At 37.3% G+C, this 15,915-nt stretch overlaps 1 protein-coding gene across 7 annotated transcripts in view; it reads left to right on the plus strand.

Moving 5' to 3' along the window:
* LOC150109855 (histone deacetylase 4-like) overlaps positions 1 to 15,915 on the plus strand; it is a 579,471-nt gene that overhangs the window by 375,506 nt on the left and 188,050 nt on the right. For all 7 annotated transcript variants that reach the window (XM_090397008.1, XM_090397036.1, XM_090397014.1 and 4 more), the window contains one exon: positions 6,073 to 6,140. In XM_090397008.1, the coding sequence (XP_090253134.1) occupies positions 6,073 to 6,140 (68 nt within the window). The remainder of the gene's footprint in view (positions 1 to 6,072; positions 6,141 to 15,915) is intronic.

Raw genomic sequence — 15,915 nt, forward strand, 5'->3', positions numbered from 1 at the left:
TGTGATCGATGCTAATGGTGGTTATTTTGAGTAAATCTTGTTGATAGTATTGTAATTAACTCTGCCTGTAATGTTTTTTTGTCAATTCATTAAATTTAATAGATACAAAGAAGATTTTCTTTTTCCTTACGAAACTGTCAAATTTATCCCGAACACCCTGTATATATATATATATATAGCAGAACTTTTAACTCCATATCTACTAATGCTACTAAATCTCTAGCTTTGTTGATTTCCTGGAGTACAGTTCCATCAATGTGATATATAGCTGGTAATCTTTTCACCCCAAAATGCATAACTTAACACTTTACCACATTAAACTGACATCCATTCTCCTTTGTCCAGACTGCCAGTCTATCCAAATCATCCTGCAAACATTTAACCATTATCTGTATAAATTACCTCTCTGAACAGTTCTTCTCAGATCTTTTCCTATATCATGAATATACAAATTAAATAGTAGCAGCTCAAGAACGAAGTCCTGTAGCATGCCACTAATCATAGATGAATAAACTACTCTCTGATATCTCTCCATCAGCCACTCTCTTATCCACTTCACCAACTTTATATCCCATGTGCTGCAGTTTATTTATTAGAATGCCATGCAGTATCCTGTCAAAGGCTTTTGCAAAGTCCAGAAGTATCACTATAAACCCATTCCTCACCTTTATCTAACTCAGTTGTTACTGTGTAATAAAATGTGAGCAAGTTACTGAGGCACAACCTTTGCAAACCAATGTTGTCCCCCCATACAATATCCCATTACTGTCAATCCATTCCTGTATTTTGCTCTTGACTAACTTCTTCAGTACTCCAAATCTTGGAGCCTCCTTTATGCAATGGAACTATTTTCCCATCCGAGAGGCAAGACTTAGATTAAACAATGTGGTCACTGTGAAGAAGGTCTGTGACAATTCTTCTTTAACACTTATGTAAAACTCAAACCATCTAATCTCAAAGCTGTATTCACATCAAAGGTTCTGTAATATGTTATGCATCTATTTCATTTACCTCAGTTTCCATATAAGTCTTTACCTCTCTTGTTACTGCCGTACTCATGCAAAGTGTTTACTTAGTAATTCTATTATTTTGCCTGATTCAATTACCTCCTTATTAGCATTCATTAAAATCATTCTGCCATAAACATTCTTTTTATTTGCAATATATTAAAAGAACTGCTAATTTCCTTTCATACTCTGCTTTTTGTCTTTCTTACCACACTCTTTACATTTCTGGCCTATGCTTTGTGCTAGTCAATGTGCCTGCTGGTATTCATTCCAATTTTTTTAGCTCCAGTTTGATTTATTCTCCTGACACTAGGTATGTAGTCTGCTATTCTTCACTCAAACACTTCTTTATCACTTCCAATGCACTATCAACATCTAGCCCTTGCAGTTTCACATGTCATGGCACTCATTAAAACAAGTTTTCCATACTTACCAGCCTTATAATTCCACATATACTCTCTCTCTCTTAACTGAATATCCACCTCGCAGGTCATGACCATATAATCACTCACACCAACTACTGGCAATGTGGTCATACTGGTTATAGATAAATTCTCTGATGCAATGGCTAGATCTAATACTCCCATCTCTAGTACATGCCATCACATGTTGCCTCAGGTAATTATTCCTTAGTAAATATATAAATTCCATTTCCTTCCTCCCATGTGTCTTCTTCCTTCCAATCTATGTTCCCATGGTTGAAATCCTATATAATTATGTGTCTTCCACTCATTTGAACTTCTGCTCTTTGGCTGCTTTTCATTGGCTATTATCAATAACATTCCTCCTCCCCCATTCTTCTCTCTCTCTCTCTCTCTCTTTCTATCCTCCCCAAAGAATATTATACCCTTCATATTCTATCCCACTAACTATATTATCTTCTGTCAGCTATGTCTCACTAATGCCAGTAACCTTTGACCAGGATGAACTAACCAATGCCAAAAACTCCCCCCCCCCCCGCATTCCAAATGCTACTGCCATTAAGGTGTGTAAAGTGCAAAAGCCCTACCACTATTCCGATTCTTTATACTAACTATCCCATTCTAGTTTGTTACTAACTTAGTCATTTTATGCACATTCTTAGTTATAATAAATTTAATTTAATCCTTTATCCAAGTGTGAGCAAACAAAGTTTGCGCCTGAAAGTATCTTCAGGACTACGGTAAGGTAGTACAACACCGGGCAACTTATAGTCTAACCAAGTGAAAAATAAACTTTCAACATTCTTAGTTAGTTGACTCTGATATCTTTATACTCACTCAACTTCTCCCCCCCCCCACACACCCACCCAAAAAAAACTACTTTCCCTGATTTTGCACATCCACTCTTTCATTCAACACTTTTCCAGACTCTAAGCACCAAATCCATTTTGCCCATCAAACTTACTTCACACATCTACAAACTCCACATTATTCTTCTTGTGCATAACCTATGCATTGACTCATTCGCTATTATGGCCTTCCTTCTCAGCTCAACTCTGTCATGCAGTGGCAACAGACTTGCTATCTTAACTCTCTCACTCTTTTCCTTTGCTACCTCCAGTAATTATTTCATTTCGGAAAAGTATGGACTGAGGGACAGTCCATACTTTTCTCCTTTCAAATCATTTGTTCCAGTCAAAACAATCAATTTTTTCACTTTACCCTTTTGTGATCTAATAACCTTACGAACATCAATTTTTACACTGGGAAGCACAATTTTTTCAGTCTCTTGCCAATCATGTCTCTTATGATAGAATGGCTGTACAAGATGCACTCCTTGTTTTTTCCTTCTTAGTCAAGCATTCCTTTCTCTTTTCTCACACTTCTTTCTGATATCAGCTGACTCACTTGCCAGATGTTTTTGTATTTGTTGCAGCTCCTGCTTTGTCCTATGCATAACTGAGCATTTTACAGCCAACTCTTCATTCTTAGACATCCATCATACTACTATTCCTTCAATCAGCACTTTTACTCTCTCTATCATGTCACTTTTAACCCCTCTTTCAATTCTATCTGCCTTTACACCATCAGGCATTTTCAAGCACATTCTCTGTTTCATCCACCACCTCCTGCCACATGACCTGCATTTTTGGCCCTCACTTTGTTAGCATTTTTGGCACATTTTGCCACCCTATCACTTTCAAATTGAAGTCCATTTGCCTTTGATAAGGTGTGCAGTGCAGACATTGCATTGTACAAAATCTCTTTGGTTGAATTCTTTAAACAACAAACAAAAAGGTCTACTGCCATATGCCACCCAACAGAGATATTCAATCAATATTTATGATCTTTCATCCATAGCTAATAACATTCATCTTGATGTGGCCAGTATTCTGATAAAATCCAAACTTAACTTCAAGAGTAACTTTCTTCCTATAGAAATATCAGCACTCAAAGTTAGAGGAACAAAAAAAAAATTTCAGTTGTTATCATGGATCATGCAGATATCAGAAAAATGAAGTTTCCTTGGTCTTTCTACTTAATAGATTATAGATTGGGATCCTACCAAATTTCAAAAGATGAAAGTGTACAAATTAAAAAAAAAAAAAAAAAGGAAAAAAAAAGTTACATCTTCACCAAAGAAATCACCAAATAGCTAAAATCTTATGTCAAATCACCTTAGATATAGTCCTAAAACTTCAAACCTCATTCAACCAATAGTTGACAGCATAAACTGTCCTGTCTACAAATTGACCATGCATTTTCCAAATCACTCCCCTCCCCCAATAGGAAACACTTCCTCTTTTATTAAAAATTCAATGCACTTCAAAACATTAATAAAAAAAAAAAATAAAACAAATTAATCCTGACAGATTCTGACCTGATTTATTTGTGTTGATACTTAATTGCTCAACAGTGTACTTTTGGCAGACACCCTTGATCTTATTAAGCCACATTTCCCCACTGACATAATTGAATTATTCAAGTCCACTACTTACTCTGGTTATTTCAAATGGAAAGTAAATAAATGGTTTGATGGAACTGCTATTAGTTCCTCTCTTACCCCCCCCCCTTCACTAGCCAACATCTACATGGAACATTTTGAAAACAAATTAACTAGGCCATGGTTCTCAGTCTTCCTATTATCACGATTTGTTTTTCACACTATTAATTTATCACGCTATCCAGGCTAATCATGATAAAAGCAAAATTCTGTTTAAAAGTAATGTAAATGAAAGTTTATATTTTATATTAATTGAAATTTGTATAGCATGATTGCATATACAGAACACTGTAAAAAATATAAATTGTTTGATAATTGAAACAGAAGCTTTATACGTTGGTTATGCATTACTAAATCACTTAAGGAATTGAACAACATAGATACGAATATAAATTAAATTATACTTTAATAAATATTTCTGATATTTCGGCAACGTCACGTTGCCATCTTCAAAAGGAACTTACAAAAAAAGGCACATGCATAGGCAATACAACACAGTAACTGAGAATGAAGAGATGAAGCTATTGTTCTCCTAAAAGTCCTGATGGTGCCCTCTAGCAGGCTAAGTAGGTGTTCTTGGCCGTTGGGCTGAAGGTCTGCTGATGTAAGCCTCCCAAATTTGGGGCAGTCGCTTACAACCAAATTTGTTCAGGTTTGGAGAGTTTCTTAGGGCTGAGGCTGATTCCATAAATAGTCTTTCGAATTTGTATTTGCTACGGTGTATTACTGTAGCTTTCTTCCACCGTATTCTGTGGCGTGTATCCAGAGCATGGTCTGCAAGACGAGAATGGCTGTACTTGTGAAAATGGATGTAGTCCTTGTGTTCAGAAATTCTGATATTTGCTGTCCTGCCTGTTTGGCCAAAGTAAGACATCTCTGGATACACGCCACAGAATACGGTGGAAGAAAGCTACAGTAATACACCATAGCAAATACAAATTTGAAAGACTATGGAATCACCCTCAGCCCTAAGAAACTCTCCAAACCTCAACAAATTTGGTTGTATGCGACTGCCCCAAATTTGGGAGGCTTACATCAGCAGACCTTCAGCCCAAAGGCCAAGAACACCTACTTAGCCCGCTAGAGGGCACCATCAGGACTTTTAGGAGAACAATAGCTTCATCTCTTCATTCTCAGTTACTATGTTGTATTGCCTACGTGCACACGCCTTTTTTTTTGTAAGTTCCTTTTGAAGATGGCAACATGACGTTGCTGAAATATCGGAAATATTTATTAAAGTATAATTTAATTTATATTCATATCTACGTTGTTCAATTCCTTAAGTGATTTAGTAATTAAAATAGAAGTTCTTAATTATCTTCCAAATTCAAATTTAATCCTTTTACTGTAACTCTTGAAATTCAGGGAATTACTGAAAAATCAAAGCATATAAAGAATCTGTGAAACTAAATTCTTTAAGAATACAAAGTAATGTGAGCTCATTTGTTTTCATGTGAAAGCAACATTATTGCTTACCATTTACCTGGCTGAGCTTGTTCTGTGGTAATTTGCTTGATCTTGGAACTGTCGAGGAAAGTGCATATCAAAGATTCTTCTACATTTAGTCTATTTCTGTGCTTATTTTTAAATTGAAGCAAACTTAAATGCTACCATGCACTTGTAAGTTAGTATGTAGTTACATAATGTGTATGTGATTATGAATAGTTTTTTCATTATTTTGTTTTTACATTTCAGTTACTTAACAATATTTACTTAACAAAATATTGGATTCTGTTAATATTTGTGGAGGTAGAATTCTGTGATCATAATGTTGGGTCATAACCTCAAAGGTGAAAACTACTGGGCTAGACCATAGTTTTCCATGGTACTTAATCTTTGTTACTTTACTTTTCTGTCTTTGGTTTGTGCCATGTAACATTTGTTAGTTTATTAAATATTATTTATTAAACTAATGTGTTTTGCTCTTCCTATGAAAGATAAATAATATCCAATTTCCAGGCATTTAGTTAATGTAAACTACATTATTTTTGAAAGCATTTAAAAATACTTTTTTTTTTATTTTAAAATCATAAGAAGCATAAATTTAACAGTTGAAATCATTAATATTAATTTTAAGCTAATCTCAATTCAAAACTGTTTACATTTTTTTCATTATAATAGTTTATTTTGTTTATTTCAGTGATGCCTATACTCTCTTGTTTGGTACCAATCCATTAAATAGGCAGAAACTAGATATGTCCAAATTGGGTAAATTTTCGATATTTTCAAAATTTCATTCCATTTTAAAGATTTTAAAATTTTTCATTTAATTTATTGTATCATAGGGCATGTTTAACATAAAAAAAAAATTTTAAAAATTGTATCTTGAAGAAGGAGGTTACCAAATGCTGAAGATATTAGGGAGAAAAAAATTTCTTACTTCCTTGTGCAGGAGTAAGAAACAGTTTTTTGGAATAGATCATCATCATCATCATCAAATTCCTGCCATGTACCCTCAAGGGGTGTACAGGATATGAAAGTACTACATGAAAAAATTAGATCATTACTAACTTCCTATCTACAATTTTCCTCCAAATCAGTCTGTTACTTGTCAAGACTCCAACATTATCAGATCTTGTATTTCTATCGTCTAAGGCACTTTGTACCGTATCAATCCACCTATATCTTGGTCTTCCCCTGGGTTGTTTTCCTGCCAACCTGGCAGAGAACACTTGTTTTGCTAATCTTTCCTCTCCCATTCTATTTAAGTGACCATACCACCTGAGATTAGCTCTGCTAACGCATTCCTGGATGCTGACAATGTCAAGTTCTTTCCTAATATCCTCATTTTTAATATGATATTGCCATTGATGCCATCTGTTCACGCCTCTAATCTTTCTCAGGACTCTCATATCTGCGGTCTCTAGTCCTTGGTCAAGTGTTTTACTTCTGACCCAGCTCTCAGATCCATAAGTTAAAACTGGTTTGAACACTGTCTTGTATACAGCTAATTTAGTGTTCCGGCTAATTTCTCTCTTATTCCATATGAATTTATTCAGTTGACTTCCCATCATACCAGCTTTGCTGATTCTGTTGTCTATTTCTAAATTTAATTTAATTTTTTATTTAATTTGGAATAGATAGATACATGAAATGCATTGCCTGAAGGTTAGGGAGTGCATAGATAATGAATGATATTAAGATGATTGCCTTTATTAGAGCTGAATTCCTGTAACATCTCTTGACTCCATGGAGGTTCTTCAGTGATAGTTTCCAAAATGGACATTGACATGCACCTACATATTGGATTTGGTCTTACATCAAAGTCAAATCCACATGGTCACTCCCTCCAGTTGGAGAGAGTGACCATGTGGGTTTGACTTGGAGGATGATTAGACATGCATGAATACAGTATCAAGGAGAAATGAATTTATATGGAATTATAAGGCAAGTAATTATAATAATCTTAAAATCAGCTTAGGCAGTTCTATGGATGCTGGAATTGGAAGGATGGGATATCATCAGTGCATGAAAACTAGTGATGAAATATTTATTAGTAGCAATGACAATTTATATGCCTCAAGTGAAAAAGAACACATCTTGGTTCAAAGTGGATTACAATATCAAACGTAGAAACTGCAGGTGAAAAAAAAAAGTTATTGAAGAGATAAGGAGGATAGATGCATGAAGAATGTAAAGACTTGAGCCAGAAGAGTGACTGTTATACTAAGGAAGGCAAGACTTGAATATGAGAAGAAATTAGCCCTGAGATTCAAGGAAAATCAAAGGAATTCTTTTGTTATGTGGCCAGTAGGAGGAGAAATGATTATGGAAGAATTGTTAGACAAAGATGGGAGTAGAGTAACTGATGCAGAGGACATAGTGTAGTTGGTGAATAATCACTTTATTGGGTAGTATTCGTGGAGAATTAGTTTTAATACTAGAGGGATGGAAAAGGTTTGAGGTTTAAAAGTGTGGGAGGAGAGTGTTTCAAATACTGAACTCTGGGTGCAATTGCACCATATATTTTGTGGCAGTGTGCTAAAGAACTGACATTTCTATGGACTTGGCATTTACAGTGAGTCTGGCTATGGGAAAGGTTTTTTGATTTTACAAAGGTACCATGTGATAAGCTGATATTTAAGCTACAGAATGTGGGTTTAGATTTAAGGTTAGTGAATTGTATTGGGGGGGGGGGACTGGTTGTCTGATAAATAGTTCTGTATGAAGGAGTGGAAGGAGGGAAAGATAGTGCAATTGCATAATAAGGATAGCAGAAGAATGGAAGTGTCAAACTATAGCAGATCAGTTTATTTCTTTAGATTAAGATTTTGGGAGAAATTTGTAATAAGATCATATACAGCATTGGGTAGATGAGAGTAATATTATCTGTGAGTCAGCGTGTATTTAAAGGTTGTCATGTTTTAGTAATCTGATTGCCTTTTATAATTTTTTTTTTTTGATTTTTTAATAACATTTTAATAATTTTTTTTTTTTTTACAAAGGCATTTTGACAAGGTACCATGTGATAAGCTGATATTTAAGCTACAGTACATGGGTTTAGATGTCAGGTTAGTGAATTGGATTGGAGACTGGCTGTCTAATAGATAGTTCTGTATGAAGGAGTAGTATCAGGGAAGCAGATGGTTAAAAGTGGGATTCAAGAGGACCCAGTACTGGGACCTCTATTGTTTAGCCTTTACAGGGTGTTCGGGATAAATTTGACAGTTTCGTAAGGAAAAAGAAAATCTTCTTTGTATCTATTAAATTTAATGAATTGACAAAAGAACATTACAGGCAGAGTTAATTACAATACTATCAACAAGATTTACTCAAAATAACCACCATTAGCATTGATCACAGCTTCAATTCTGCTTCGGAACCTCGAACAAGCTGATGCTACAGTCTCCCTGGGAAGGGCCGCAAAAACTGTTTTAATTTTATCCATTAACTGGGCTTTTGTATTACTGGAAGTGTGATTGGTGTCTTTTTCAACTGTGCCCCATACAAAATAATCCATGGGGTTAAGGTCTGGGGAGTTTGGAGGCCAAACATTTGGACTGGTGAAGTCGTAGAAATTTTCAGACAACCATTTTTGACTTTTCCCAGAGGTGTGGCAAGGGGCCGAATCCTGCTGCCATACATACGGCCTACCATTGGCTACCCTTGTTATCCAGGGCTTGACTACAGTTAGCAACTCCACGAACAAAGCCCGAATTCCAATGCCAGGGTTCTTCAACACCTGTTCCTGCAGATTTGCGAGGAATTCTGCTGTACGAACGCAATCAGATCGTCTGCTAGGGATCTTTCTTCTTGCTACATCCTCGTAGTCACCATTGCAAGTCTCTAGTTCATGCCTGATTGTTTTTACTGTATTCAGGGAGCATTGGGCAGCAGTCGTAATATCCTTATTTTGATGGCGGGCACGAATCATCATGATACAAGTTATTCTCTTCCATGATTCAGGTGGGTTCCAGCTATCCATCCTTTCTGACATCTTGTATATGAATGAAGAAGGGTCCAAACTTTTAAATGAAGAGAAGTGTGTGTTAATACATGTAACTTATGGAAAAATATAATTAATTATAAATATGTCAAATTTATCCCGAACACCCTGTATATCTAACATTGTCAATAGATTGCAGGGAGATATTCAGCTGTTTGCAGATGTGAAGTTGGAAAGGGGTTATTAGCTGTGCAGATGTGTTAGCCCTTCAGGAGGATTTGAATAAGCTCGACAGTTTGATAAATGAATGGAGTATCAGTTTAATTCAACTATATATATATATATATATATATATATATATATATATATATATATATATCAATGGTAAGCTGCATGCTCTGTTGAAGAGATCAGAAACTGCAAGTTCAGGGAATATTCGAAGATGGTTAAAGGTAATCCAGAAGATTACTGCAATACTGAGAAGGATGCTAACTAGCAAAGATAGAATTGTGATTCCATTGTATACAGCCCTGATAAGACCACACCTGGACTATTGTGCTCAGATTTGGTCAGTATTTCAAGGTGATATATTAATCTTGGAAAGATTACAAAGACATGCAAGCTGATGAATAATCCTGCTGCTGCTGCTTATAATGGCAGGTGATGCCTGGAAGAGAATCTGAATATACTAGTTTGGGGAGGGGGGATGCATCCTCTGCATGGGGTTAAGTACATAAGTCCCTCAACTCGGCTGCATGCTACTACTGTTTCCCCACACCATTTCTACAAGAAATATAACTAAAGAAATGCTACTTCGGATATAAAAGATCTCTTACAAAAGAGCACAAAAAAAATCACAAATCGATCCCAATTTTTACTCATTCAGTGTATTTGCATTCACTCAGTGTCAGGCACTGTATTCCACTCAACCACTCTCCATACAAAGAACCTGTTCCTTATGCCCCTGCTCACACCATCCATATACAGCTTCAAGGGATGTCCACTTATTTTATCCCATTCACCATTCTATGAAAAATTTTCTTCCACATTAACCAGTAACTTGGTAACAGCTTTTTACCAACTTAAATGTAGGAATCATATCTCCTCTCTTCCTCCTATTCACATGTCCTTCAATTTGTCTTCACATTCCAAAGACCAGTTACCATCTTATTTGGTCTTCTCTGGACCCTTTGCAATATATCCTCATCACCATGAAAACCAGGGAACCAAATTTGTGCACAATATGAGCTTGATCAAAGCCCTATGCAATGGAACCAGAACCTCTATTTCTGCATGTTAAGGTCCTCTGCATCATCACTGTAATCCAATGTGATTTACTTCACAATTTGTGCAATTTGACCTTTGAACTTCAGATCCTTGACTACCACCATCACTCCAAGCTCTTGTCTAATCAACTTCCTACAGAATTTTCCTATCCAGTGTAAACTTTGCATACCATTGTTGCTTAGTAAATTGAACTGACAGTTACATACTATTGGCCAGTCATATAATCTATTTAAATTCACCTATAAAGCCACATCTGCTTGATTCCTCATCACTCTCCCCAGTTTTGCTTCACTTGCAAACAGTTGGAAATCATCAGTTAAACCCATGCCAGTATCTTTTTTAATATACCAATTAAATAATAACGGTCCCAAAACAGACCCCTGTGGCATGCCAGTAGTAACTGCATTCCATACACAACTTGCTGATACTTATCTGTGAGCCAGTTACTTATCCAACTCGCCAATCTATCATCTAACCCTATTTCTGCTTCAGTTTAGTTACTAACTTGTGATGTAGCAATTCTATCAAAAGCCTTTGCAAAATCTAAGCATATCTCTATATATGCATCACCCTTGTCCAATACATTTGTCACCTTGTTATAGTACATAATCAAGTTGGTATATGTGAGACTTTTAACAACCAACCAACAATCAGCTTTTCTACCCTATCTCTCATCATCCCTCTCCAATACCTTAACTACAACCCCAGATTATACTGATTGGTCTATAATTTTGTAGCCTTAGCCTTATCACCACCTTTGAAGCAGAATAATTTTATCTTCCTCTTTTGGAACTTGTGCTGTTCAAAACTGTTAGAGGTAGGCCAAGGCTGATGCTAACTTCTTGTAAAATTCCCTTAAGACATGGTGACATGTCTATTCATATTGTCTTCTTGACATGTAGCTTACTTAACTCCTCATATACCTCTTGCTTGCTCACCATTAAGTCTTCTCTCATTTTATTCTCACACTTGAGATTCTGATTTTACACTGAGGATGAAACACCCTGATGGACAACTTGCTGAATACCTCAACTATATCCTCTGCAGTGGTTATTGGTGAATACCTCACTTGATTTCATGCTTAATACCCTCCTTCTTCCATTTTCCTTCATGTTTTTCTTCATATTTAGCCTTTTGACCTTAGGAATGCATTTGCAGATTGAGGTTGTTAATCTGCAAATGCATTCCTAAGGTATTTCTTCAGTTCCCAAGCAGCGTTGATTTCCTTTCTACTCCTTATTCCATGCTAATAGCTACAAGTAATCTTCTAAACTTGCCAATCACCAGCATTGTACTTTCACATATATCCTTTCCTCACAGAAGTCTTCATATGGCTAGCACAATCCATGTGATCACTTCATGATCACCCTCACTACCTTTGAGGGAAGTGCAAAACACTATTCTGTTATGTTGTAGCCAGTTTTTGGAAGAACAGAATTAAGATACTGTAGCTTCTTGGTTTCTTTTATCTATATAAAATTATCTATATGTCTATATAAGCACGTGGCGGTGAATTTGAGCTGTGCAGAAGAAAGTGATTTTTAATCGGTGAATAGTCCGCTTTTTTCCCTGTTTTTCTACGTTTTTGAGTGCTAAATTGTTTCTCTGAATATGAGTGTACTTCAGTGGTTGTTTTTTGGAAGTTAGTTGCTGTCGCGATATAATATATTTTGGTACCGTCGGAATCGAACGCGTAACGGTGGAAGACAAAACGAAGCTAAGTTACTGTATTTAGTTATATTTCATTTTATTTAATTATATTTAGTACTTAAATGTTCTGATGTTTGTACTTTTTTTTTCCCTCTTATCTATTAATTGAATAATTATTAAAGATTACGCTACTCGGCAGAAAGGAATGATGGTGGATTCAGCAGCAGTCGCAAGTGGCATAACGCCAAGTCCTCCGCCATTTAAGAACTCAATTATTAGCAATATCATAAGGGACTTTGTGGCATGCAGTACTTGCGGCATGTATGCGTCTGGGGAATTACATATGTGGCTTGTTAAAGAGAGTGGAAAGCGTATGTGCGCAAAATGCAGGCAGTTGGAGGAAATAAGTACATTAGATAAATCGATATCCGACTTTGTTGCTCCAGGAACGGGGAATGAATGTAGGAAGACAAGTAGTGTGATAGGAGAGAATGAGAAAATAATAGTTGATAGTGTGGAAGGTGTGAATGACTGTGAAAGTTTAGGAGATGGTTTTGTTTGGGAGAGTGAATTTAGATTAAGAGTGACTGACCTGCAGAGGGAGATAGATGAGTTGAAAGAGGAGGTGGAATGTCTTGTGAATGAGAGCAGAAGTTTGAAAGATAAGATTAGGAGAATGGAAGAGATAAATGCAAGGCAAATCAGAGTAGGAGAGAGAGAGAATTTAGGGAGTATGAGTGAGAGGTATGGGGGTGCTAGAAGAGGAGAGAATGGAAACAGTAGGAGAGACGGAATGAGAGAGATATGGAAGTGCTAGAAGAGGAGAGAATGGAAACAGTAGGAGAGACGGAATGAGAGAGATATGGAAGTGCTAGAAGAGGAGAGAATGGAAACGATAGGAGAGATGGAATGAGAGAGAGGTATGGGAATGCTAAAAGACGAGAGGATGGAAACAGTAGTAGGAGAGACAGAATGAGAGAGGGATATGGTAGTGCTAGAAGTGGAGAAAATGGAAACAGTAGGAGAGAGGGAATGAGAGAGATATATGGGAGTGCTAGAAGAGGAGAGAATGGAAACAGTAGAAAAGAGAGGTATGGGAATGAAAGAAGAGGAGAGAATGGAAACAATAGGAGCGAGGGAATGGTAAGAGGTATAATGTATGGCGACTCAATGATCCATGGTGCTCAAGATAGGATGCATGAGGAGTGTTTGCCAGGAGGAACAATAGAAAGGGTGGCTATGGCAATTAAGAGAGGTGAAAGGGTGGATGAGATGATTGTGATGGTAGGAACGAATGACTTGAGCGGTAATGTAAGTCGGGCAGCGAGAGATATGAGATTTTTGCTTGAGACTGTACGGAAGAAGACAGAGAGAGGAAAAATAGTGTGCGTGTTGCCTAGGTATGATAATGATGAGTTGAGCAGAAGAGCGGTGATATTGAATGGCATAATAGCGAGAATGTGTGACAAGAGAGGACTGGTATATGTGGATGCTTGGAGTGCGTTTGAGGAAAGAGAGGAATTGTATGCGAGAGACTGTTTACATTTGAATGAGGAAGGACGTAGGCATCTGGAGAGATTGCTGTTCTGAACGAGTCAGTGTGTCCCAGGGAGGATGATAGCGGGGGTGGCCTCTTGTGAGAATGGATACTTGGGAGAAGGGAGACAATGTCAGGTAACACTGAGCCCAGTGGAGTCTAGAAGGGATAATGCTGGGTATAGAAACAATGGCATTTATATGCTTTATACTAATGCCAGGAGTATCCGGAATAAGGGAGAGGAATTGGTGGCGCAGATAGCATCAGCCTGGCCAAAAATTATTGCGATCACTGAGACATGGTTGACAGAAGGGGATATAACAACACGAATAGAAGTCGCTGGGTATAGCATTTTTCGTCAGGATAGCAGGGGAAAGCATGGTAGTGGGGTATTGCTTATGATAAGTGATGACCTATGTCCTCTAAGAGTGGAGAATTTGAAAGGAAGTGAAACAAATGATTTTGAGAGCGTATGGTGTGAGGTAGAGGTAGGCAAGACAGGATATTTAGTGGGGTGTTGCTACAGACCCAGGAGCACAGAGGATGGGGACCAGGAGATGTTTAGACAGCTAAGTTTGGCAAATGCAAGAAGAATGATTGTTATGGGAGATTTTAACTTCAGTAGTATAAATTGGAGAGAGGAAGATGCATGTAGCAATAGGGGAATGGAATTTCTAGAATTCTTGAGGGACAAATGTCTTAGGCAACATGTAACAGAGGGAACAAGAGGTTCAAAAGTTTTGGATTTGGTTATAGCATCAGAAGAGTTGATAATAACTGAGTTGACGTCTCTCCCACCAGTTGGAGAGAGTGACCATATGGTGTTGACTTGGAAAATGAATAGACATACAGGAGTATCAAAGCGACAGGAACGTATGTGGAATTATAAGGCAGGTGATTATAATAGTCTTAGACGTCAACTTCGGGAAGTTTCATGGAGGGAGGAATTGGAAGGCTGGGATATCACTAGTGCGTGGGAAATTGTGAAAGAATATTTGTTATCAGCAATGGTAAGTTGTATACCACGAGTGAAGAAGAGGACACAATTTGGAGTAAAGTGGATGACAAACAATATTAAACAGGAATTGCATGCGAAAAAGAGGCTATGGAAGAGATATAAGGAGACAAGTGAAGAGAAGATGCATGAAGAATATAAGACACAGGCCAGAAGAGTGACTAGTATGGTAAGGAAAGCAAAACTGGAATATGAGAGGAGATTGGCCCTAAGATCCAAAGAAAATCCTATGGAATTTTTTAGCTATGTGGCCAGTAGGAGGAGAAATGACTGTGGAAGAATGATATTGTGGGATAAAAATGGGAATAGAGTGACTGATGCAGAGGACATAGTGGAATTGTTCAATGAACACTTTATTAGAGTATTTCATCCTAGAGGAGTCAATTTTAATACTAGAGGGATAGGACTGGTTCGAGGTCTGAAGGTACAGGAGGAGAGTGTGTTTCAGATACTGAGTACTCTGGATGTCAGTAAAGCTGTGGGACTGGATGGTATTTCACCACGAGTTTTAAGAGAATGTGCTAGGGAACTGACAGTGCCTTTAACCTGGCTTTTCAATGTAAGTCTGGCTTCGGCAAGGGTGCCCAGGGAGTGGAAGGAGGGTAAGATAGTGCCATTAAATAAGGGTGGTAACAGACTGGAAGTGTCTAATTATAGGCCAGTCTGTGTGTCATCAGTAGTTGTTAAGATCTTGGAGAAAGTAGTGAGGGACCGTATACAGCATTGGGCAGATGAGGGTAATGTTATCTGTGAGAATTAACATGGATTTGTGAAAGGACGCTCTTGTTTTAGCAATATGCTAGCCTTTTATAATAAAGTTACAAGAACATTAGATGAGGGAAAGGCATATACTGCAATTTTCTTAGACTTGGTGAAGACATTTGACAGGGTGCCACATGATAAGCTGATATTTAAGTTGCAGCACATGGGTCTGGATGTCAGATTGGTCAACTGGATTCAGGATTGGCTGTCTGATAGGTATCAGAGAGTTGTGTATGGTGGAGCAGTTTCCAGGAGGCAGAGGGTTACAAGTGGGGTCCCACAGGGCTCAGTACTAGGACCTATATTGTTTAACCTTTATATCAATGACATAGCCAGTGGATTGCAG

Source organism: Typopeltis vanoorti, chromosome 1 (genome assembly GCF_054136105.1).
Source record: "Typopeltis vanoorti isolate ZY-2024b chromosome 1, IOZ_Tvanoo_1.0, whole genome shotgun sequence".
In the NCBI taxonomy this organism is placed as follows: Eukaryota; Metazoa; Arthropoda; class Arachnida; order Uropygi; family Thelyphonidae; genus Typopeltis; species Typopeltis vanoorti.